Source organism: Bombina bombina, chromosome 3, assembly GCF_027579735.1.
Source record: "Bombina bombina isolate aBomBom1 chromosome 3, aBomBom1.pri, whole genome shotgun sequence".
NCBI lineage: Eukaryota > Metazoa > Chordata > Amphibia > Anura > Bombinatoridae > Bombina > Bombina bombina.
The window spans coordinates 613,779,711-613,802,772 of NC_069501.1; the positions used below are offsets into that span (position 1 = coordinate 613,779,711).

Here is a 23,062-nt window from a genome sequence, read left to right on the forward strand (position 1 = left end):
GAGAAGGGGGGGGGCAGAGAGCCAAAGAGAAGGGGGGGGGCAGAGAGCCAAAGAGAAGGGGGGGGCAGAGAGCCAAAGAGAAGGGGGGGGCAGAGAGCCAAAGAGAAGGGGGGGGCAGAGAGCCAAAGAGAAGGGGGGGGGCAGAGAGCCAAAGAGAAGGGGGGGGGCAGAGAGCCAAAGAGAAGGGGGGGGGCAGAGAGCCAAAGAGAAGGCGGGGGGGCAGAGAGCCAAAGAGAAGAGGGGGGAGAGAGCCAAAGAGGGGAGGGGAGAGCCAAAGAGGGGAGGGGAGAGCAAAAGAGGGGGGGGGAGAGCCAAAGGGGAGGGGGGAGCCAAAGGGGAGGGGGGAGCCAAAGAGGGGGGGGAGAGAGAGCCAAAGAGGGGGGAGAGAGAGCCAAAGAGGGGGGAGAGAGAGCCAAAGAGGGGGGAAAGAGAGCCAAAGGGGGGGAGCCAAAGAGGGGAGAGAGAGAGCCAAAGAGGGGAGAGAGCCAAAGAGGGGGGGGGAAGCCAAAGAGGGGGGAGAGAGAGCAAAAGAAAGGATGGAGAGAGTAAAAGAGGGGAGAGAGAGAGAGTAAAAGAGGGGAGAGAGAGAGAGTAAAAGAGGGGAGAGAGAGAGAGTAAAAGAGGGGAGAGAGAGAGAGTAAAAGAGGGGAGAGAGAGAGAGTAAAAGAGGGGAGAGAGAGAGAGTAAAAGAGGGGAGAGAGAGAGAGTAAAGGAGAGGGGGGAGAGAGAACAAAGGAGAGGGGGGAGAGAAAGCAAAAGAGAGGGGGGAAAGAAAGCAAAAGAGGGGGGAAGAGAGAGCAAAAGAAAGGGGGGAGAGAGCAAGGGGTGGGACCGCTGTTCTGAAAAAAATGGCCCGTGTACACGGGCTTTAGTACTAGTTAAACATAAAGAAATTATGCTTTAATAAAAATTCAATAATTTCACAAAAGAATAGTTTGAATTCTAAAGAGTAGCGTGTGGCTGTATCCAAAAAATATCTGATAGCTTTTAATCCCACAAGTAATGAATGAAGCCGTGGACTCTCCACGTATTAAGATGGAAAACATAAATTATGCTTACCTGATAATTTTATTTCCATCTGTACGAGGAGAGTCCACTGCTCCCGCCCGGTTCTCCGTTGGCGGACCTAAATTTCTTTTGTTTTTCTTCTGGCACCAATTATACCTTGATATTTCTATTACTGTTCTTTTTTTCCCTCGGCAGAATGACTGGGGGATGAGGGGAGTGGGGGAGGTATTTAAACCCATTTTCTGACCGTTTTGTGTTTGTGTTTAGCTGTAATTTTCCTCTTACTCATTTACTGTACCCACACATATACCGTTTTTCTCGCCATTAAATGGACTTTCTAAAGATACCATTATTTTCATCATATCTTATAATTTACTATAAAAAATTATAAAATGATATGAAAAAATGGAAAAAAAAACACACACTTTCTAACTTTGATCCCCGAAATCTGTTACACATCTACAACCACCAAAGAACAACCATACTAAATAGTTTCTAAATTTTGCCCTGAGTTTAGAAATACCCAATGTTTACATGTTTTTTTTTTTGCAAGTTATAGGGCAATAAAACATAATTTATGTAAGAACTTACCTGATAAATTCATTTCTTTCATATTGGCAAGAGTCCATGAGCTAGTGACGTATGGGATATACAATCCTACCAGGAGGGGCAAAGTTTCCCAAACCTCAAAATGCCTATAAATACACCCCTCACCACACCCACAATTCAGTTTAACGAATAGCCAAGTAGTGGGGTGATAAAGGACTAAAAAGTATCAACAAAGAAATTTGGAATAATTGTGCTTTATACAAAAAAATCATAACCATATAAAAAGGGTGGGCCTCATGGACTCTTGCCAATATGAAAGAAATGAATTTATCAGGTAAGTTCTTACATAAATTGTTTTCTTTCATGTAATTGGCAAGAGTCCATGAGCTAGTGACGTATGGGATATCAAATACCCAAGATGTGGAACTCCACGCAAGAGTCACTAGAGAGGGAGGGATAAAAATAAACAGCCAAATGCTGAAAAAATAATCCACAACTCAAAATATGTTATTCTCATGAAGAAAAGAAAAACTTAAAACATCAGCAGAAGAATCAGACTGAAACAGCTGCCTGAAGAACTTTTCTACCAAAAACTGCTTCAGAAGAAGCCAATACATCAAAACGGTAAAATTTAGTAAATGTATGCAAAGAGGACCAAGTCGTTGCTTTGCAAATCTGATCAACTGAAGCTTCATTCTTAAAAGCCCACGAAGTGGAGACTGATCTAGTAGAATGAGCTGTAATTCTCTGAGGTGGGGCTTGACCCGACTCCAAATAAGCTTGAAGAATCAAAAGCTTTAACCAAGAGGCCAATTTCAAAGCTCTTACCACATCCAAAGAATGTAAGGATCTTTCCAAAGTATTCTTGGGATTAGGACACAAAGAAGGAACAACAATTTCTCTACTAATGATGTTAGAATTCACAACTTTAGGTAAAAATTCAAATTAAGTCTGCAAAACCGCCTTATCCTGATGAAAAATCAGAAAAGGAGATTCACAAGAAAGAGCAGATAGCTCAGACACTCTTCTAGCAGAAGAGATGGCCAAAAGGAACAATACTTTCCAAGATAGTAATTTAATGTCCAAAGAATGCATAGGCTCAAACGGAGGAGCCTGTAACTCCTTAAAAACCAAATTAAGACTCCAAGGAAGAGAAATTGATTTAATGACGGGCTTAATACAAACTAAAGCCTGTACAAAACAGTGAATATCAGGAAGTTTAGCAATCTTTCTGTGAAATAAAACTTGTCCCTTCAAGGAACTTGCAGACAAACCCATATCCAAACCATCCTGGAGAAACTGTAAAATTCTAGGAATTCTAAAAGAATGCCTTCATGAAATGTAAATCTTCCAAACTCGATAATAAATCTTCCTAGAGACAGATTTACGAGCTTGTAACATAGTATTAATTACTGAGTCAAAAAAACCTCTGACTTAATACAAAGCGTTCAATTTCCATACCTTCAAATTTAATGATTTGAGATCCTGATGGAAAAACGGACCTTGAGACAGTAGGTCCGGCCTTAACGGAAGTGGCCAAGGTTGGCAACTGGACATCCGAACAAGATCCGTATTCCAAAACCTGTGGGGCCATGCTGGAGCCACCAGCAACACAAACGATTGTTCCATGATGATCTTGGAGATCACTCTCGGAAGAAGAACTAGAGGCGGGAAGATATAAGCAGGTTGATAACACCAAGGAAGTGTCAGCGCATCCACTGCTTCCGCCTGAGAATCCCTGGACCTGGACAGGTATCTGGAAAGTTTCTTGTTTAGATGAGAGGCCATCAGATCTATTTCTGGAAGACCCCACATCTGAACAATCTGAGAAAACACATCCGGATGGAGAGACCACTCCCCTGGATGTAAAGTCTGACGGCTGAGATAATCCACCTGGGATATGAACCGCAGAAATTAGACAAGAGCTGGATTCCGCCCAAACAAGTATCCGAGATACTTCTTTCATAGCTAGGGGACTGAGAGTCCCACCCTGATGATTGACATATGCCACCGTTGTGATATTGTCTGTCTGAAAACAAATGAACGGTTCTCTCTTCAACAGAGGCCAAAACTGAAGAGCTCTGAGAATTGCACGGAGTTCTAAAATATTGATTGGTAATCTCACCTCTTGAGATTTCCAAACTCCTTGTGCTGTCAGAGATCCCCAGACAGCTCCCCAACCTTAAAGACTCGCATCTGTTGTGATCACAGTCCAGGTTAGCCGAACAAAAGAGACCCCTTGAACTAAACGCTGGTGATTTAACCACCACGCCAGAGAGTGTTGAATATTGGGATTTAAGGATATTAATTGTGATAACTTTGTAAAATCCCGGCACCATTGATTCAGCATGCAAAGCTGGAGAGGTCTCATGTGAAAACGAGCAAAAGGAATCGCGTCCGATGCTACAGTCATGAGGCCTAAAACTTCCATGCACATAGCCAGTGAAGGGAATGACTGAGACTGAAGGCGCCGACATGCTGCAACCAATTTCAAACGTCTCTTGTCTGTTAGAGACAGAGTCATGGAGACTGAATCTATCTGGAAACCTAAAAAGGTGACCCTTGTCTGAGGAATCAAAAAACTTTTTGGTAAATTGATCCTCCAACCATGTTTTCGAAGAAACAACACAAGTTGATTCGTGTGAGATTCTGCAGAACGTAAAGACTGAGCTAGTACCAATATATCTTCCAAATAAGGAAACACCGCAATACCCTGTTCTCTGATTACAGAGAGTATGGCACGCAGAACCTTTGAAAAGATTATTGGAGCTGTTGGTAGGCCAAATGGAAGAGCAACAAATTGGTAATGCTTGTCTAGAAAAGAGAATCTCAGGAACTGATAATGTTCTGGATGAATCGGAATATAAAGGAAAGCATCCTGCAAGTCTATTGTAGACACAATCCCTTGCTGAACAAAAGGCAGAATAGTCCTTATAGTCACCATTTTGAAAGTTGGTACTCTTACATAACGATTCAAAATTTTCAGATCCAGAACTGGTCTGAATGAATTTTCTTTCTTTGGGACAATGAATAGATTTGAATAAAACTCCAGGCCTTGTTCCTGAAAAGGAACCGGCATGATTACCCCTGAAACCTCCAGATCTGAAACACTCTTCAGGAAAGCCTGAGCTTTTACTGGATTCACTGGGATGCATGAGAGAAAAAATCTCCTCACAGGAGGTCTTACTCTGAATCCAATTTGGTACCCCTGAGAGACAATGCTCTGAATCCATTGATTTTGGACATAATTTATCCAGACATCTTTGAAAAACCTTAATCTGCCCCCTACCAGTTGAGCTGGAATGAGGGCCGCACCTTCATGCGGACTTAGGGTCTGACTTTGGTTTCTTAAAAGGCTTGGATTTATTCCAATTTGAGGAAGGCTTCCAATTGGAAACAGATTCCTTGGGGGAAGGATTAGGTTTTTGTTCTTTATCTTGACGAAAGGAACGAAAACGATTAGAAGCCTTAGATTTACCCTTAGGTTTTTTATTATGAGGCAAAAAAACTCCTTTCCCCCCAGTAACAGTTGAAGTAATAGAATCCAACTGAGAACCAAATAAATTATTACCTTGGAAAGAAAGAGATAGCAATCTAAACTTAGATGTCATATCAGCATTCCAAGATTTAAGCCACAAGGCTCTTCTAGCTAAAATAGCTAAAGACATGGATCTAACATCAATTTTGATAATATCAAAAATGGCATCACAAATAAAATGATTAGCATGTTGCAGTAAGCAAACAATGCTAGATAAGTCAGAATCCAATTCTTGTTGCGCTAAATTCTCCAACCAAAAAGTTGAAGCAGCTGCAACATCAGCCAAAGTAATTGCAGGCCTAAGAAGATGACCCTAATATAAATAGGCTTTCCTTAGATAAGATTCAATCTTCCTATCTAAAGGATCTTTAAAGGAAGTACTATCTTCCATAGGAATAGTGGTTAGTTTAGCAAGAGTAGAAATAGCCCCATCAACTTTGGGGATCTTTTCCCAAAACTCTATTGCAATTGCTGGTAAAGGATACAATTTTTTAAACCTTGCAGAAGGATTAAAAGGAGTACCTGGCTTATTCCATTCCTTAGAAATCATGTCAGAAATAGCATCAGGAATAGGAAAAACCTCCGGAGTAACCACAGTAGGTTTAAAAACAGCATTTAAACGTTTACTGGTTTTAATATCAAGAGGACTAGCTTCCTCAATATCCAAAGTAATTAACACTTCTTTTAACAAAGAACGCATATACTCTATTTTAAATAAATAAGTAGATTTGTCAATGTCTGAGGAAGGATCTTCTAAATCAGATAGATCCTCATCAGAGGTGGATAATTCATTATGTTGTCGGTCATTTGAAATTTCATCAACTTTATCAGAAGTTTTAAAAGACCTCTTACGCTTATTAGAAGGTGGAAATGCAGACAAAGCCTTCTGAATAGAATCAGTAACAAATTCTTTAAAATTCATAGGTATATCATGTACATTAGAAGTTGAGGGAACTGCAACCGACAATGTACTATTACAGATGGAAACTCTATCTGCATGTAAAAGTTTATCATGACAACTATTACAAATGACATTTGGAGATATAATCTCCACAATTTTACAACAAATGCACTTAGCTTTGGTAGAACCGATGTCAGGCAGCAAAGTTCCAGCAGATACTTCTGAGGCAGGATCAGATTGAGACATCTTGCAAAATGTAAAAGAAAAAACAACATATAAAGCAAAATTATCAATTTCCTTATATGAGAGTTTCAGGAATGGGAAAAAAAGCAAATAGCATAGCCCTCTGACATAGCAAAAGGCAAGAGGAAAAAGCAATGGGGCAATAAATAATGAAAGAAATTGGGCGCCAAGTATGACGCACAACGTAACTGAAATTTTTTTTGGCGCCAGCCATGTCCGGAAATGACACACTCGCGTCACTAGCGACGCAACCCTGTGTGAACCCCTGTGTCAAGTATGACGCTGGAAATGACTAACTTGCATCAACGGACGTGCTCTTCGTGCCAAGAATGACGCAATAAAGTGTAGCATTAAGCGCACCTGCAAGCCTAAGACAGCCCGCAATTTGAATAAGTTGTCAATTGAAAAAAAAGACTAAACCCCAGGTAAGAAAAATATTTCTCAATATTAACTTTCCCAAATATGAAACTGACAATCTGCAAAAGGAAATACATAAACCTGACTCATGGCAAATATAAGTACAATACATATATTTAGAACTTTATATAAATGCATAAAGTGCCAAACCATAGCTGAGGTATCTTAAGAAATAAAAACATACCCAAAGACACCCATCCACATATAGCAGATAGCCAAACCAGTACTGAAACAGTTATCAGTAGAGGTAATGGTATATGAGAGTATATCGTCGATCTGAAAAGGGAGGTATGAGATGAATCTCTACGACCGATAACAGAGAACCCATGAAAAAGACCCCCGTTAGGAAAATCATTGCATCCAATAGGTAATACTCTCTACGTCCCTCTGACATTCGCTGTACTCTGAGAGGAATCTGGCTTCAAAATGCTGCGAAGCGCATGTCAACGTAGAAATCTTAGCACAAACTTACTTCACCACCTCCATAGGGAGGCAAAGTTTGTAAAACTGAATTGTGGGTGTGGTGAGGGGTGTATTTATAGGCATTTGAGGTTTGGGAAACTTTGCCCCTCCTGGTAGGATTGTATATCCCATACGTCACTAGCTCATGGACTCTTGCCAATTACATGAAAGAAATACAAGTAGCACTTTTCTATTTCCAAACCATTTTTTTTTTTTTTTTTAAATTAGCGAAAGTTACATTGGAACACTGATATCTGTCAGGAATCCCTGATTATCCCTTAACATGTATATAATTTTTTTTTTTTAGTAGACAACCCAAAGTATTGATCTAGACCCATTTTGGTATATTTAATGCCACCATTTCACCGCCAAATGCGATCAAATAAAAAAAAAATTGTTTACTTTTTCACAAACTTTAAGTTTCTCACTGAAATTATTTACAAACAGCTTGTGCAATTATAGCACAAATGATTGTGAATGCTTCTCTGGGATTCCCTTTGTTCAGAATTAGCAGACATTTATGGCTTTGGCATTACTTTTTAGTAATTAGAAGCCACTGCACACCACACTTGTATTATGCCCAGCCGTGAAGGGGTTAATTATAGAGCTTGTAGGGTTAATTTTAGCTTTAGTGTAGTAGACAACCTTAGCCCCCAACCTCTATGATCCCCCTCAAACAGCTCTCTAACCCTCCCCCCTCCACCTTATTGTCTGCCATCTTGGGCTCCTACCCACCAACCATCTGCACCATTGCTGGCCGATGCAAAGAGGGCTACAGAGTGGCTCTTTCTGCATCTGGTGCCTAAAAAATGTTATTGCAGTATGCCTCAATATCGAGGCATCACTGCAATAACATGAAAGCGGCTAGAAGTGATCAGGATCGCTTCCACCGCTTGAATCCACTGACGACGTACAGGGTACGTCGGTCATTAAGGACCGTTTTTTGTATGACGTGCCCTGTATGTCGTTGGTCCTAAAGGGGTTAAGCCTTTGGCTGGGTTGTCTTTGCCTCCTCCTGTTGGCCAGGTTCTGTATTTTCCACAAGTAATGAATGAAGCCGTGTACTCTCCTCGTAACAATGGAAATTATATTATCAGGTAAGCATAATTTATGTTTTTTGTTTGTTTTGCAAGTCTAGCATGACTGACTTGGAGCACTGTGTAGCAGAAATTGACCTTAATGATCAAATACTATTATCCTTTCGTTGTTACTATGATAAATGCTTTTTGTAGTTTTTATTTAACCTTTTTTTTTTAAGCAGTTACACATGGTGGGAGCTGGTTAAAAATAAGTGTGTTTTTTTTAGTAATTATATTGTTTTCAAACAGGATAACTTTATCTTGGTCTCATGTAATTCTTTGTTTTTCTACGAAGAATCATCAAAGTTGAGAGACACTTTTATTTTATTATAAGATTAAGTATACACATTTTTAGCATTTTTTACAATGCAATTAGCAGTTTTTCTCATTTGTTACATTGACTGAAATTCAATATTTATATGTTCTGTAGCTCTTCTGAGGGTATATTTATTTTTAACACCTTACTGTGACATTTTATTCAGTCTTGTAGTTCATAGTCTTCACTTTTTGACTTTCTTTCATGTTACCAGAGAAATGACATTGCTATGGCGATCACAAAATTTGATCAGTTTGATTTTCTAATTGACATTGTTCCCAGGGATGAATTGAAACCTCCTAAGCGCCAGGTAAGAATTCTGGAGATGAACACAAGCCATATTTGTTGACCTCTCTTGCTTAACTGCACTTATCCTGTAAAAATGCAATGACTTTACATTTTTTACCCTGTTCTATAGAAGAAATCTTATGCTTAATGGAATTTAAAAAAAATAGAATTATTTTTTTCAGAACTTTTCTTTTAGGGAATATAAAAATATATATACTTTTACTGAGTTGAAGGATATTGCTCATCTTGGGTTATGTTTGTAATCAAAGTAGTACTTTGTAATAAACGCACACACTTTTTAATAGGAAAGAAAATTGTTCAGCAGGAATCTGGGGAAGAATGGGATACTTATAAGGAGTGTAAAATACAGCCCATAATCATATTTGGTTTGTAAACTATACCATATTGTATTGTGCTGCCACCTTATATAGAAGATAGATAATTAGCAATGTCAGTTGACTTGTATGTCTGCAGGCAGTTGCAGCCGTTGTAAACATCCTTGACTGGAAGCTGTGTGATGATGGCTGGGGCTTTCAGTCGGATGTTTACAGCTGCTGGCTGCTACACTCTCAATTTTGAAGAGTTTACTAAAGTTTTTTTTTGTTATGTTGAATTGTTCATTATCCCTAAACTGTCCATATATTTATTTATTCTACGCTAGGAATAATTGTTACCATGCATCTTAATGTTCTCACTTTGTCTCAGTCCCTGTTTTGTTTGCTCTCTCTTAATCTCATTCTGTCTCTCTTCCTTTCCTTTGACACACTCTGTCTCTGACCCTTTCTGTCTCATTCATCATGACCAAACAGGAAACAGGTTTATTCTTGTTACCATTTGGGGAAAAGTAAAAACTTCAAACTGTTGAACAAGAGATTCCTGACTTTGTATCATGCTCCCTAATCGTAAGCATGTTATACAGCTGTAAAAAATAAATAAAAGGCAATAATACTGTTCTATGAGTATGCATTCCTTTAAACTATTAAAACAAGAGAACGGATTTGTAAAGAGCTGCATGAGCAGGATGAAATGCAATACCGTAGAGAGTAGTAGTAGCCATTGTAAGGTACTTGTGCCCAGCAGTTTAATGTCTCTTTCAGGTTTTCACTGAACTCTATATTTCATTTATGTGAACTAAAAAGCCTGAGATGTTGCATATCCAATTTGCATTTCTTACCCAGAATCCTCTGGTATATTGGTAACAGTGTATACAGGGTATTTCTGGGTAAAGGCAAGCCGAGATACTTGGCTCAATGTTTTATTTGCCTCTGCAGTAATTATTTTACTTTACTTTTATGAAATGGAGGATTTTAATCTCTTGCTTTTATCTCCAACATAATTTAATTTAATTCATGTGAACTAAGATTGCCGCTAGATACACAGCTTTCTCATACTATGCCCATTGGGCCACAGGGATAACTTATGTATGACTTCTTCTGTATCTTGCTTCAGACTCTCTACCTAGGTCTCCTTAGATTACATAGCTGCCTCATTTATTGAGCTGTCCCCTTCCTAAAGGATGGTGCACCTTACTCCCCTGTTAGTACATAGTTCAGCAATATCTTATATAATTCTTTTTTTTTTTTTTTTTTTTTTTTTTTATTGTCATGATCTGAGATATGTGGAAGTTTTCCATGCTCTTGTAATCAATAAATTCCTTAAAGACCGCCATCCTGACACTTGGCTTTAATACAAATAATTCAAGAAATTAATATCTCGGTGAAAGAATTTGCCACAACTTCACTGCTTTTAAAAACATGAAAAGAGATTTTGTACTACTATTGTCAGAGCAGCTAGTTAAAAGATATAAGTTCCATTGAAATAAGTTGAGCCACTTTTATCTGGTAACTGTTAAATTTCAGCTGCATAGAACGACTTTCACTCTCAAGGATACCATTATCACAAAAATGTTTTTACTTCTTAAGGACCAAGGTTTTTCCCAGTTTCGATTCTTAAATGACACTACAGTTTCTTTCGTAAAATGGGGATGGTCCACAATCCTCCATAACATGGGATATATTTCTTTCATGTAATTAGCAAGAGTCCATGAGCTAGTGACGTATGGGATATACATTCCTACCAGGAGGGGCAAAGTTTCCCAAACCTCAAAATGCCTATAAATACACCCCTCACCACACCCACAATTCAGTTTTACAAACTTTGCCTCCGATGGAGGTGGTGAAGTAAGTTTGTGCTAGATTCTACGTTGATATGCGCTCCGCAGCAAGTTGGAGCCCGGTTTTCCTCTCAGCATGCAGTGAATGTCAGAGGGATGTGAGGAGTATTGCCTATTTGAATGCAGTGATCTCCTTCTAAGGGGTCTATTTCATAGGTTCTCTGTTATCGGTCGTAGAGATTCATCTCTTACCTCCCTTTTCAGATCGACGATATACTCTTATATATACCATTACCTCTGCTGATTCTCGTTTCAGTACTGGTTTGGCTATCTACTATATGTAGATGAGTGTCCTGGGGTAAGTAAGTCTTATTTTTTGTGACACTCCTAGCTATGGTTGGGCACTTTGTTTATAAAGTTCTAAATATATGTATTCAAACATTTATTTGCCTTGACTCAGAATGTTCAACTTTCCTTATTTTTCAGACAGTCAGTTTCATATTTGGGATAATGCATTTTAATTTAACATTTTTCTTACCTTAAAATTTGACTTTTTCCCTGTGGGCTGTTAGGCTCGCGGGGGCTGAAAATGCTTCATTTTATTGCGTCATTCTTGGCACGGACTTTTTTGGCGCAAAAATTCTATTTCCGTTTCCGGCGTCATACGTGTCGCCGGAAGTTGCGTCACTTTTTGACGTTATTTTGCGCCAAAAATGTCGGCGTTCCGGATGTGGCGTCATTTTTGGCGCCAAAAAGCATTTAGGCGCCAAATAATGTGGGCGTCTTATTTGGCGCGAAAAAATATGGGCGTCACTCTTGTCTCCACATTATTTAAGTCTCATTTTTTATTGCTTCTGGTTGCTAGAAGCTTGTTCTTTGGCATTTTTTCCCATTCCTGAAACTGTCATTTAAGGAATTTGATCAATTTTGCTTTATATATATGTTGTTTTTTCTCTTACATATTGCAAGATGTCTCACGTTGCATCTGAGTCAGAAGATACTACAGGAAAATCGCTGTCAAGTGCTGAATCTACCAAAGCTAAGTGTATCTGCTGTAAACTTTTGGTAGCTATTCCTCCAGCTGTTGTTTGTATTGATTGTCATGACAAATTTGTTAAAGCAGATAATATTTCCTTTAGTAAAGTACCATTGCCTGTTGCAGTTCCTTCAACATCTAAGGTGCAGAATGTTCCTGATAATATAAGAGATTTTGTTTCTGAATCCATAAAGAAGGCTATGTCTGTTATTTCTCCTTCTAGTAAACATAAAAAATCTTTTAAAACTTCTCTCCCTACAAATGAATTTTTAACTGAACATCATCATTCTGATTCTGATGATTCCTCTGGTTCAGAGGATTCTGTCTCAGAGGTTGATGCTGATAAATCTTCATATTTATTTAAAATGGAATTTATTCGTTCTTTGCTTAAAGAAGTCCTAATTGCTTTAGAAATAGAGGATTCTGGTCCTCTTGATACTAAATCTAAACGTTTAAATAAGGTTTTTAAAACTCCTGTAGTTATTCCAGAAGTTTTTCCTGTCCCTGATGCTATTTCTGCAGTAATTTCAAAAGAATGGGATAATTTGGGTAATTCATTTACTCCTTCTAAACGTTTTAAGCAATTATATCCTGTGCCACCTGACAGATTAGAATTTTGGGACAAGATCCCTAAAGTTGATGGGGCTATTTCTACCCTTGCTAAATGTACTACTATTCCTACGTCAGATGGTACTTCGTTTAAGGATCCTCTAGATAGGAAAATGGAGTCCTTTCTAAGAAAAGCTTATCTGTGTTCAGGTAATCTTCTTAGACCTGCTATATCTTTGGCTGATGTTGCTGCAGCTTCAACTTTTTGGTTGGAAACTTTAGCGCAACAAGTAACACATCGTGATTCTCATGATATTATTATTCTTCAACATGCTAATAATTTTATCTGTGATGCCATTTTTGATATTATCAGAGTTGATGTCAGGTTTATGTCTCTAGCTATTTTAGCTAGAAGAGCTTTATGGCTTAAAACTTGGAATGCTGATATGGCTTCTAAATCAACTTTACTTTCCATTTCTTTCCAGGGTAACAAATTATTTGGTTCTCAGTTGGATTCCATTATTTCAACTGTTACTGGTGGGAAAGGAACTTTTTTACCACAGGATAAAAAATCTAAAGGTAAAAACAGGGCTAATAATCGTTTTCGTTCCTTTCGTTTCAACAAAGAACAAAAGCCTGATCCTTCATCCTCAGGAGCAGTTTCAGTTTGGAGACCATCTCCAGTCTGGAATAAATCCAAGCCAGCTAGAAAGGCAAAGCCTGCTTCTAAGTCCACATGAAGGTGCGGCCCTCATTCCAGCTCAGCTGGTAGGGGGCGGTTACGTTTTTTCAAGGAAATTTGGATCAATTCTGTTCACAATCTTTGGATTCAGAGCATTGTTTCAGAAGGGTACAGAATTTGTTTCAAGTTGAGACCTCCTGCAAAGAGATTTTTTCTTTCCCGTGTCCCAGTAAATCCAGTAAAAGCTCAAGCATTTCTGAAATGTGTTTCAGATCTAGAGTTGACTGGAGTAATTATGCCAGTTCCAGTTCCGGAACAGGGGATGGGGTTTTATTCAAATCTCTTCATTGTACCAAAGAAGGAGAATTCCTTCAGACCAGTTCTGGATCTAAAAATATTGAATCGTTATGTAAGGATACCAACGTTCAAGATGGTAACTGTAAGGACTATCTTACCTTTTGTTCAGCAAGGGAATTATATGTCCACAATAGATTTACAGGATGCATATCTGCATATTCCGATTCATCCAGATCACTATCAGTTTCTGAGATTCTCTTTCCTAGACAAGCATTACCAGTTTGTGGCTCTGCCGTTTGGCCTAGCTACAGCTCCAAGAATTTTTACAAAGGTTCTCGGTGCCCTGCTGTCTGTAATCAGAGAACAGGGTATTGTGGTATTTCCTTATTTGGACGATATCTTGGTACTTGCTCAGTCTTTACATTTAGCAGAATCTCATACGAATCGACTTGTGTTGTTTCTTCAAGATCATGGTTGGAGGATCAATTTACCAAAAAGTTCTTTGATTCCTCAGACAAAGGTAACCTTTCTGGGTTTCCAGATGGATTCAGTGTCCATGACTCTGTCTTTAACAGACAAGAGACGTTTAAAATTGATTACAGCTTGTCGAAACCTTCAGTCACAATCATTCCCTTCGGTAGCCTTATGCATGGAAATTCTAGGTCTTATGACTGCTGCATCGGACGCAATCCCCTTTGCTCGTTTTCACATGCGACCTCTTCAGCTCTGTATGCTGAAGCAATGGTGCAAGGATTACACGAAGATATCTCAATTAATATCTTTAAAACCGATTGTTCGACACTCTCTAACATGGTGGACAGATCACCATCGTTTAATTCAGGGGGCTTCTTTTGTGCTTCCGACCTGGACTGTAATTTCAACAGATGCAAGTCTCACAGGTTGGGGAGCTGTGTGGGGATCTCTGACGGCACAAGGAGTTTGGGAATCTCAGGAGGTGAGATTACCGATCAATATTTTGGAACTCCGTGCAATTTTCAGAGCTCTTCAGTTTTGGCCTCTTCTGAAGAGAGAATCGTTCATTTGTTTTCAGACAGACAATGTCACAACTGTGGCATACATCAATCATCAAGGAGGGACTCACAGTCCTCTGGCTATTAAAGAAGTATCTCGAATTTTGGTTTGGGCGGAATCCAGCTCCTGTCTAATCTCTGCGGTTCATATTCCAGGTGTAGACAATTGGGAAGCGGATTATCTCAGTCGCCAAACGTTGCATCCGGGCGAATGGTCTCTTCACCCAGAGGTATTTCTTCAGATTGTTCAAATGTGGGAACTTCCAGAAATAGATCTGATGGCGTCCCATCTAAACAAGAAACTTCCCAGGTATCTGTCCAGATCCCGGGATCCTCAGGCGGAGGCAGTGGATGCATTATCACTTCCTTGGAAGTATCATCCTGCCTATATCTTTCCGCCTCTAGTTCTTCTTCCAAGAGTAATCTCCAAGATTCTGAAGGAATGCTCGTTTGTTCTGCTGGTAGCTCCGGCATGGCCTCACAGGTTTTGGTATGCAGATCTTGTCCGGATGGCCTCTTGCCAACTGTGGACTCTTCCGTTAAGACCAGACCTTCTGTCACAAGGTCCTTTTTTCCATCAGGATCTGAAATCCTTAAATTTAAAGGTATGGAGATTGAACGCTTGATTCTTGGTCAAAGAGGTTTCTCTGACTCTGTGATTAATACTATGTTACAGGCTCGTAAATCTGTATCTCGAGAGATATATTATAGAGTCTGGAAGACTTATATTTCTTGGTGTCTTTCTCATCATTTTTCCTGGCATTCTTTTAGAATAGCGAGAATTTTACAGTTCCTTCAGGATGGTTTAGATAAGGGTTTGTCCGCAAGTTCTTTGAAAGGACAAATCTCTGCTCTTTCTGTTCTTTTTCACAGAAAGATTGCTATTCTTCCTGATATTCATTGTTTTGTACAAGCTTTGGTTCGTATAAAACCTGTCATTAAGTCAATTTCTCCTCCTTGGAGTTTGAATTTGGTTCTGGGAGCTCTTCAAGCTCCTCCGTTTGAACCTATGCATTCATTGGACATTAAATTACTTTCTTGGAAAGTTTTGTTCCTTTTGGCCATCTCTTCTGCCAGAAGAGTTTCTGAATTATCTGCTCTTTCATGTGAGTCTCCTTTTCTGATTTTTCATCAGGATAAGGCGGTGTTGCGAACTTCTTTTGAATTTTTACCTAAAGTTGTGAATTCCAACAACATTAGTAGAGAAATTGTGGTTCCTTCATTATGTCCTAATCCTAAGAATTCTAAGGAGAAATCGTTGCATTCTTTAGATGTTGTTAGAGCTTTGAAATATTATGTTGAAGCTACGAAATCTTTTCGTAAGACTTCTAGTCTATTTGTTATCTTTTCCGGTTCTAGAAAAGGCCAGAAAGCTTCTGCCATTTCTTTGGCATCTTGGTTGAAATCTTTAATTCATCTTGCCTATGTTGAGTCGGGTAAAACTCCGCCTCAGAGAATTACAGCTCATTCTACTAGGTCAGTTTCTACTTCCTGGGCGTTTAGGAATGAAGCTTCGGTTGACCAGATCTGCAAAGCAGCTACTTGGTCCTCTTTGCATACTTTTACTAAATTCTACCATTTTGATGTATTTTCTTCTTCTGAAGCAGTTTTTGGTAGAAAAGTACTTCAGGCAGCGTTTTCAGTTTGAATCTTCTGCTTATGTTTTTCGTTAAACTTTATTTTGGGTGTGGATTATTTTCAGCAGGAATTGGCTGTCTTTATTTTATCCCTCCCTCTCTAGTGACTCTTGTGTGGAAAGATCCACTTCTTGGGTAGTCATTATCCCATACGTCACTAGCTCATGGACTCTTGCTAATTACATGAAAGAAAACATAATTTATGTAAGAACTTACCTGATAAATTCATTTCTTTCATATTAGCAAGAGTCCATGAGGCCCGCCCTTTTTTTGTGGTGGTTATGATTTTTGTATAAAGCACAATTATTCCAATTCCTTATTTTATATGCTTTCGCACTTTTTTATCACCCCACTTCTTGGCTATTCGTTAAACTGAATTGTGGGTGTGGTGAGGGGTGTATTTATAGGCATTTTGAGGTTTGGGAAACTTTGCCCCTCCTGGTAGGAATGTATATCCCATACGTCACTAGCTCATGGACTCTTGCTAATATGAAAGAAATGAATTTATCAGGTAAGTTCTTACATAAATTTTGTTTTCCTGCCACTAGGAGGTCATATCAGAGGTTAAAAACCCTCCCACCCCTCATCTCTCTCTTAGTTTTGTTCTTGACCTTGTAGGAGTTAGTTCAGAAAAGAGGTGTCTCCAGCTTCTTGCTTATGGATTTATATTTCCAAAACACAGACTTGGGCCAGAACTACTGCTATGGTGCTCGTGTAGACTGGGGTAAACTACCAGACCCCACCAAATACGTTTAATATCACAATGTCCACAGCACCTTTAAGAATAAAACTTTCTTTCTCCTACATTGGTGTGTCCGGTCCACGGCTTCATCCCTACTTGTGGGATATTCTCATTCCCTACAGGAAATGGCAAAGAGAGCACACAGCAAAGCTGTCCATATAGCCCCCCCTCTGGCTCCGCCCCCCAGTCATTCTCTTTGCCGCTCTGAACAAGTAGCATCTCCACGGGGATGGTAAAGAGTATGTGGTGTTAGTTGTAGTTTTTATTTCTTCTATCAAGAGTTTGTTATTTTAAAATAGTGCCGGTTTGTACTATTTACTCTACAACAGAAAGTGATGAAGATTTCTGTTAAAAGAGGAGTATGATTTTAGCACCAGTAACTAAAATCCATTGCTGTTCCCACGCAGGACTGTTGAAACCAGAGAACTTCAGTTGGGGGGAACAGTTTGCAGGCTTATCTGCTTCAGGTATGATCAGTCATTTTTCTAACAAGACCTAGTACTGCTAGAAGACTGTCAGTTTTCCCTTATGGGATAGGTAAGCCATTTTCTTAGACTCAGTTACAGAATTAAGGCTTATATCTTGGGCTCTATGCTGGTTGACACTATTGTGGGCTAAATCGATTGATTTTTATCATGTTTATTTGACATTTGGAGTGTTTGACAAACTTTGAAACACTTTTGGGGACATTTATTTGCGCCTGGCAGTTGTTTAGACGCCTAATCTTGTCAGAAAGGCCCCTTCACTCTGGAATGCAGAGGGAGGAGGCCTCATTTTCGCGCCTCAGTTGCGCAGTTACTTTCTCTAGGCAGTGCATGCAGCTTCACGTGAGGAGGTCCAGTGGCTTAGAAAAGGACTCAGAGAGGCTTATTTCTGTTGTTAATAACACCTAAGGAAGGTAAAAGCCGCAGCAAAGTCTGTGGCAGGGACTGTAGTGTGTTTTAACCGGTCAATTGGGATTATTAGCTCTGGTTTGGTCATTTAAGGTTTAAGAGACTTGAAATTTGGTGTGCAATACTTTTAAAGCATTAAGACACTGGGGTATACATTTCATAAAGATCGGATATTTCCTTCATGTTTTTTCGATCATTCAGAAATAAAGTGTGCCCTTTTTATTATTTAAAGAGACAGTAACGGTTTTGTTTAAAATTGTTTTTATTGCATTAAAAACCTGCCTAAGTCTGTTTAACATGTCTGTACCTTCAGATAGCTTATGTTCTGTGTGTATGGAGGCCAAGGTGGTTCCCCCATTAAATGTATGTGCGAATTGTGCCATGGCGTCCAAACAGAGTAAGGACAGTACTGTCACATTTAATAATGTTGCCCAAGATGATTCTTTAAATGAAGGTAGTGGGGATAGTTCATCATCCTCTCCTTCTGTGTCAACACCAGCTTTGCCCGCGCAGGCGATACCTAGTACATCTAGCGCGCCAATGCTTGTTACTATGCAGCAATTAACAGCAGTAATGGATAATTCTCTAGCAGCTCTTTTATCCAAACTGCCAACATTTCCTAGAAAGCGTGATTGCTCAGTTTTAAATACAGAGGATGAGCAAGTAGGCGCTGATGATAATTAATCTATACCCTCACATCAATCTGAGTTGGCAGTGAGGGAGGGTCTGTCTGAGGGAGAAATTTCTGATTCAGGAAAAGTTTCTCAGCAGGCAGAACCTTATATTGTGGCATTTAAATTTAAGCTAGAACATCTCCGCGCTCTGCTTAAGGAGGTGCTAGCTACCTTTGATGATTGTGATACTTTGGTGATTCCAGAGAAGTTGTGCAAAATGGACAAATTCTTAGAGGTCCCAGTGCACGCTGATGCTTTTCCGATACCCAAGAGGGTGGCGGACATAGTGACTAAGGAGTGGGAGAAGCCAGGCGTACCATGAGCTAGTGACGTATGGGATATACATTCCTACCAGGAGGGGCAAAGTTTCCCAAACCTCAAAATGCCTATAAATACACCCTCCGCCACACCCACAATTCAGTTTTCCAAACTTTGCCTCCTATGGAGGTGGTGAAGTAAGTTTGTGCTAGATTTCTACGTTGATATGCGCTTCGCAGCATGCCTGAAGCCCGGTTTTCCTCTCAGAGTGCAGTGAATGACAGAGGGATGTGAAGGGAGTATTGCCTATTGAATGCTATGGTCATCCTATCGGGGATCTATTTCATAGGTTCTCTGTTATCGGTCGTAGAGATTCTTCTCCTTCCCTCCTTTTCAGATCGACGATATACTCTTATATACCATTACTTCTGCTGATTCTCGTTTCAGTACTGGTTTGGCTATCTACTATATGTAGATGAGTGTCTTTTGGTAAGTATGTCTTATTTTATTTATGACACTCTCAGCTATAGTTTGGCACTTTATATGTAAAGTTCTAAATATATGTTTATACTTATATTTGCCATGATTCAGGTTAATCAGTATATTTCCTTCTTACAGACTGTCAGTTTTATTTTTGGGAAATGCATATGAATAAAAAAATTTCTTACCTGAAAATTTGTCAAATTGACTTTTCTTTCTAAATTGCGGGCTGTTAGGCTCGCGGGTGCAAAAAATGCTAGAATTTATTGCGTCTTTCTCCAACATAGGTGTGTCCGGTCCACGGCGTCATCCTTACTTGTGGGATATTCTCTTCCCCAACAGGAAATGGCAAAGAGCCCAGCAAAGCTGGTCACATGATCCCTCCTAGGCTCCGCCTTCCCCAGTCATTCTCTTTGCCGTTGCACAGGCAACATCTCCACGGAGATGGCTCAGAGTTTTTTGGTGTTTAGAATCAAGCCTGTCTACAAACCTTTGACTCCTCCTTGGAGTCTCAATTTAGTTCTTTCAGTTCTTCAAGGGGTTCCGTTTGAACCCTTACATTCCGTAGATATTAAGTTATTATCTTGGAAAGTTTTGTTTTTGGTTGCAATTTCTTCTGTTAGAAGAGTTTCAGAGTTATCTGCTCTGCAGTGTTCTCCTCCTTATCTGGTGTTCCATGCAGATAAGGTGGTTTTGCGTACTAAACCTGGTTTTCTTCCGAAAGTTGTTTCTAACAAAAATATTAACCAGGAGATAGTTGTGCCTTCTTTGTGTCCGAATCCAGTTTCAAAGAAGGAACGTTTGTTGCACAATTTGGATGTAGTTCGTGCTCTAAAGTTCTATTTAGAGGCTACAAAGGATTTCAGACAAACATCTTCCTTGTTTGTTGTTTATTCTGGTAAAAGGAGAGGTCAGAAAGCAACTTCTACCTCTCTCTCTTTTTGGCTTAAAAGCATCATCAGATTGGCTTATGAGACTGCCGGACGGCAGCCTCCTGAAAGAATCACAGCTCATTCCACTAGGGCTGTGGCTTCCACATGGGCCTTCAAGAACTAGGCTTCTGTTGATCAGATATGTAAGGCAGCGACTTGGTCTTCACTGCACACTTTTACCAAATTTTACAAATTTGATACTTTTGCTTCTTCTGAGGCTATTTTTGGGAGAAAGGTTTTGCAAGCCGTGGTGCCTTCCATCTAGGTGACCTGATTTGCTCCCTCCCATCATCCGTGTCCTAAAGCTTTGGTATTGGTTCCCACAAGTATGGATTACGCCGTGGACCGGACACACCTATGTTGGAGAAAACAGAATTTATGTTTACCTGATAAATTACTTTCTCCAACGGTGTGTCCGGTCCACGGCCCGCCCTGGTTTTTTTTTTTTTTTTTTTTTTAAATATGTTTTATTGAAAAACTCAAGTTTTGTATACAACATGTAAAATTTTCACAGTTATGTTTTCCAGTCTTTGCCTTTTTCTTTTTTTTCCCCCTTACCCCTTACCCCCCTCCGACTTCTCAGTGTTGTCCTTGGCAGCTTGTGTCATTATTGTAGATACTGCTAAGTTTCGCAGTTCCATCATAGAGTCTGAGTCCGTGTAGGCCTTATAGCCTGGCAAATATAATCAATAATACTTGGTAAAGATGCTAGCTTGTATTTAAACAAATATAAAGTTTCATATAAAAAGTAAAACAGTGTGTGACCTCTGAGTGGCACCATGAGAAGGAAAAGGGGTCATAGGTTCACCCGTGGAAGGATTTTTACATGCAATTGCTTCTGCACAGTTAGTGGTCCCTTGTTTCCCGGGTCTGTCATTGTGTTTTACGCGTTTTTGTGTCTTATCCCTACTTAGCCAGTGGGGAGATGTGTTATGCAAGTAGTCACGTCTTTTGTCCTGAATTGTAGTGTGTCTGCGTTGTCTAATATCAGTGGTCAGTGTTGCGCTGTTCCCATTGTTGCAACATTAGTTCATGTATGTCTGCTGTGCCATGCTGTATGTGGTGGTACCTCTCTAAGTGTAGTAATGTTTTTACTTGGTTTTCCCATTCCTCTATGGATGGTATCGTCTTTGTTTTCCAGTACTTTGGGATGAGCATTTTGGCGCTATTCAGCATGATTAGGAGTAAAGCCTTGTTCTGCTTAGTCTCTAGCTTAGGTAGTGATAGAAATAGAATCGTCTTTGGACTGTTTTGTAACGGTTTCCCTATTATGTGTGCAATCTGTGTGAAGACACCTACCCAGTACGTGTCGAGTTTAGGGCAAGACCACCAGATGTGTGTTGGTGTGCCCTCCTCACCGCAGTCTCTCCAACACCTCCCTGAGGCTGTCTTATATATGCAATGCAACCTACTGGGTGTGAGGTACCATCTTGATATGAATTTATAGCTTGCCTCTTGTACTCGTACAGAAACTGAGGCTTTCTTGGTAATTTGGAACGCAGTGTACCACTCTGTATTCTCTATCTCCATTTGTAATTCTTTTTCCCATGCCTTCACATATGTGGGGAGTGTGTTAGCGTCTTCCAATATTAATAATTTATATGTCAATGAGATGGCATGAGACATGGGGGTGACTCGGGTGCACAGGGTTTCAAAGACCGTTTTCTGTCTTGTAAATGAGCCCCTGGAATGGTGTGTTGCAAGGAAGTGATTGATCTGTGAGTGTGCTAACCAATTCAGATGCGCCCCCAATGTTGTCTCTTGAATGTCTGCTAATGGTGCGAGTTTGCCTCCTTCCAAGAGGGAGGAGATCGTCATATCACCAAAGGAGGACCCTGGTTCTATGTCCCTTAGTTTGTAGTTCCAAGGTATTTCAGGGTTTTGGTACAATGGGGTTAATGGTGCATGGGTGGAAGAGATAGTTGTGGAGGTACGTTGGAGTTTATCCCAATGTGAGTAAAAGTCTATTAGTAATGGGTATGTGGATGTGGCTTTGGCTCTATGTTTCTCTGGGGCCCACGCCTGAAGACCTGCATTTCTTGTGTTAAGGATGTCACAGTCCAGTTGTACCCACTTCTTGTTGGGGTCGTTATGGCACCAGTCTAATAGTCTCTGTAATATGGTGGCTTGTTTGTAAGTGGGAATGTTTGGGACTCCCAGACCTCCTCTGTCTCTTGGGAGGTATAAGGTTCTCTTTGCTATCCTTGGCCTAATGTTTCCCCAGATGTAATGTTCCAGTATGCTTTGTAGTTTATGTAGGTAATTTGTTGGCAGTGGAATTGGGGTAGTCTGGAGTAGATATAATATCCTTGGGACTACGTTCATTTTGACAACGTTAATTCTCCCTACCCATGAAATTGTCTTCTTTTTCCAATTAGAAAGATCTGACACCAGGTTGTGTTCTAGTGCCTTGTAGTTAGCTTGAAATAGTACCTGTGGGTCTGGTGATAAGTGTATGCCTAGATATCTCATTGTTGTCTGTTGTGTGCGGAGTGGGCAGTCTTGAAGTATCTCAGATAAAGAGTCGGGATCATATGTAATATTTAATAGTTCAGACTTGGTTGTGTTAAGATGAAAATTTGATACCCGTCCATAGTCACTGAACACCTTCAGGACCCTGGGCATAGAGGTTTCCGTTTCCGTCAATGTAAGCAGGACATCGTCCGCGTAGAGTGCTAGTTTGTGTTCAGTCAAGTTTATGGGGACCCCTGATATCAGCGTGTCCTCTCTTATTCTCTGCGCCAGTGCCTCTATTGTTATGGCGAAGAGAATTGGTGAGAGGGGGCAGCCTTGTCTCGTGCCATTGTGAATGTAGAACCTGTCAGATAGTAGACCGTTTACTTTGACACGCGCTGTTGGGCATTCATATAGTGTGAAGATTTGGGAGATAGTGGAGCTGCTAAATTTCATTTTATGTAGAACCGCTTTTAGAAAAAG

At 40.0% G+C, this 23,062-nt stretch overlaps 1 protein-coding gene across 4 annotated transcripts in view; it reads left to right on the forward strand.

Moving 5' to 3' along the window:
• Positions 1 to 23,062, forward strand: part of NFYC (nuclear transcription factor Y subunit gamma) — a 299,824-nt gene that overhangs the window by 195,946 nt on the left and 80,816 nt on the right. For all 4 annotated transcript variants that reach the window (XM_053707222.1, XM_053707224.1, XM_053707223.1 and 1 more), the window contains one exon: positions 8,728 to 8,823. In XM_053707222.1, coding sequence (XP_053563197.1) covers positions 8,728 to 8,823 — 96 coding nt within the window. The remainder of the gene's footprint in view (positions 1 to 8,727; positions 8,824 to 23,062) is intronic.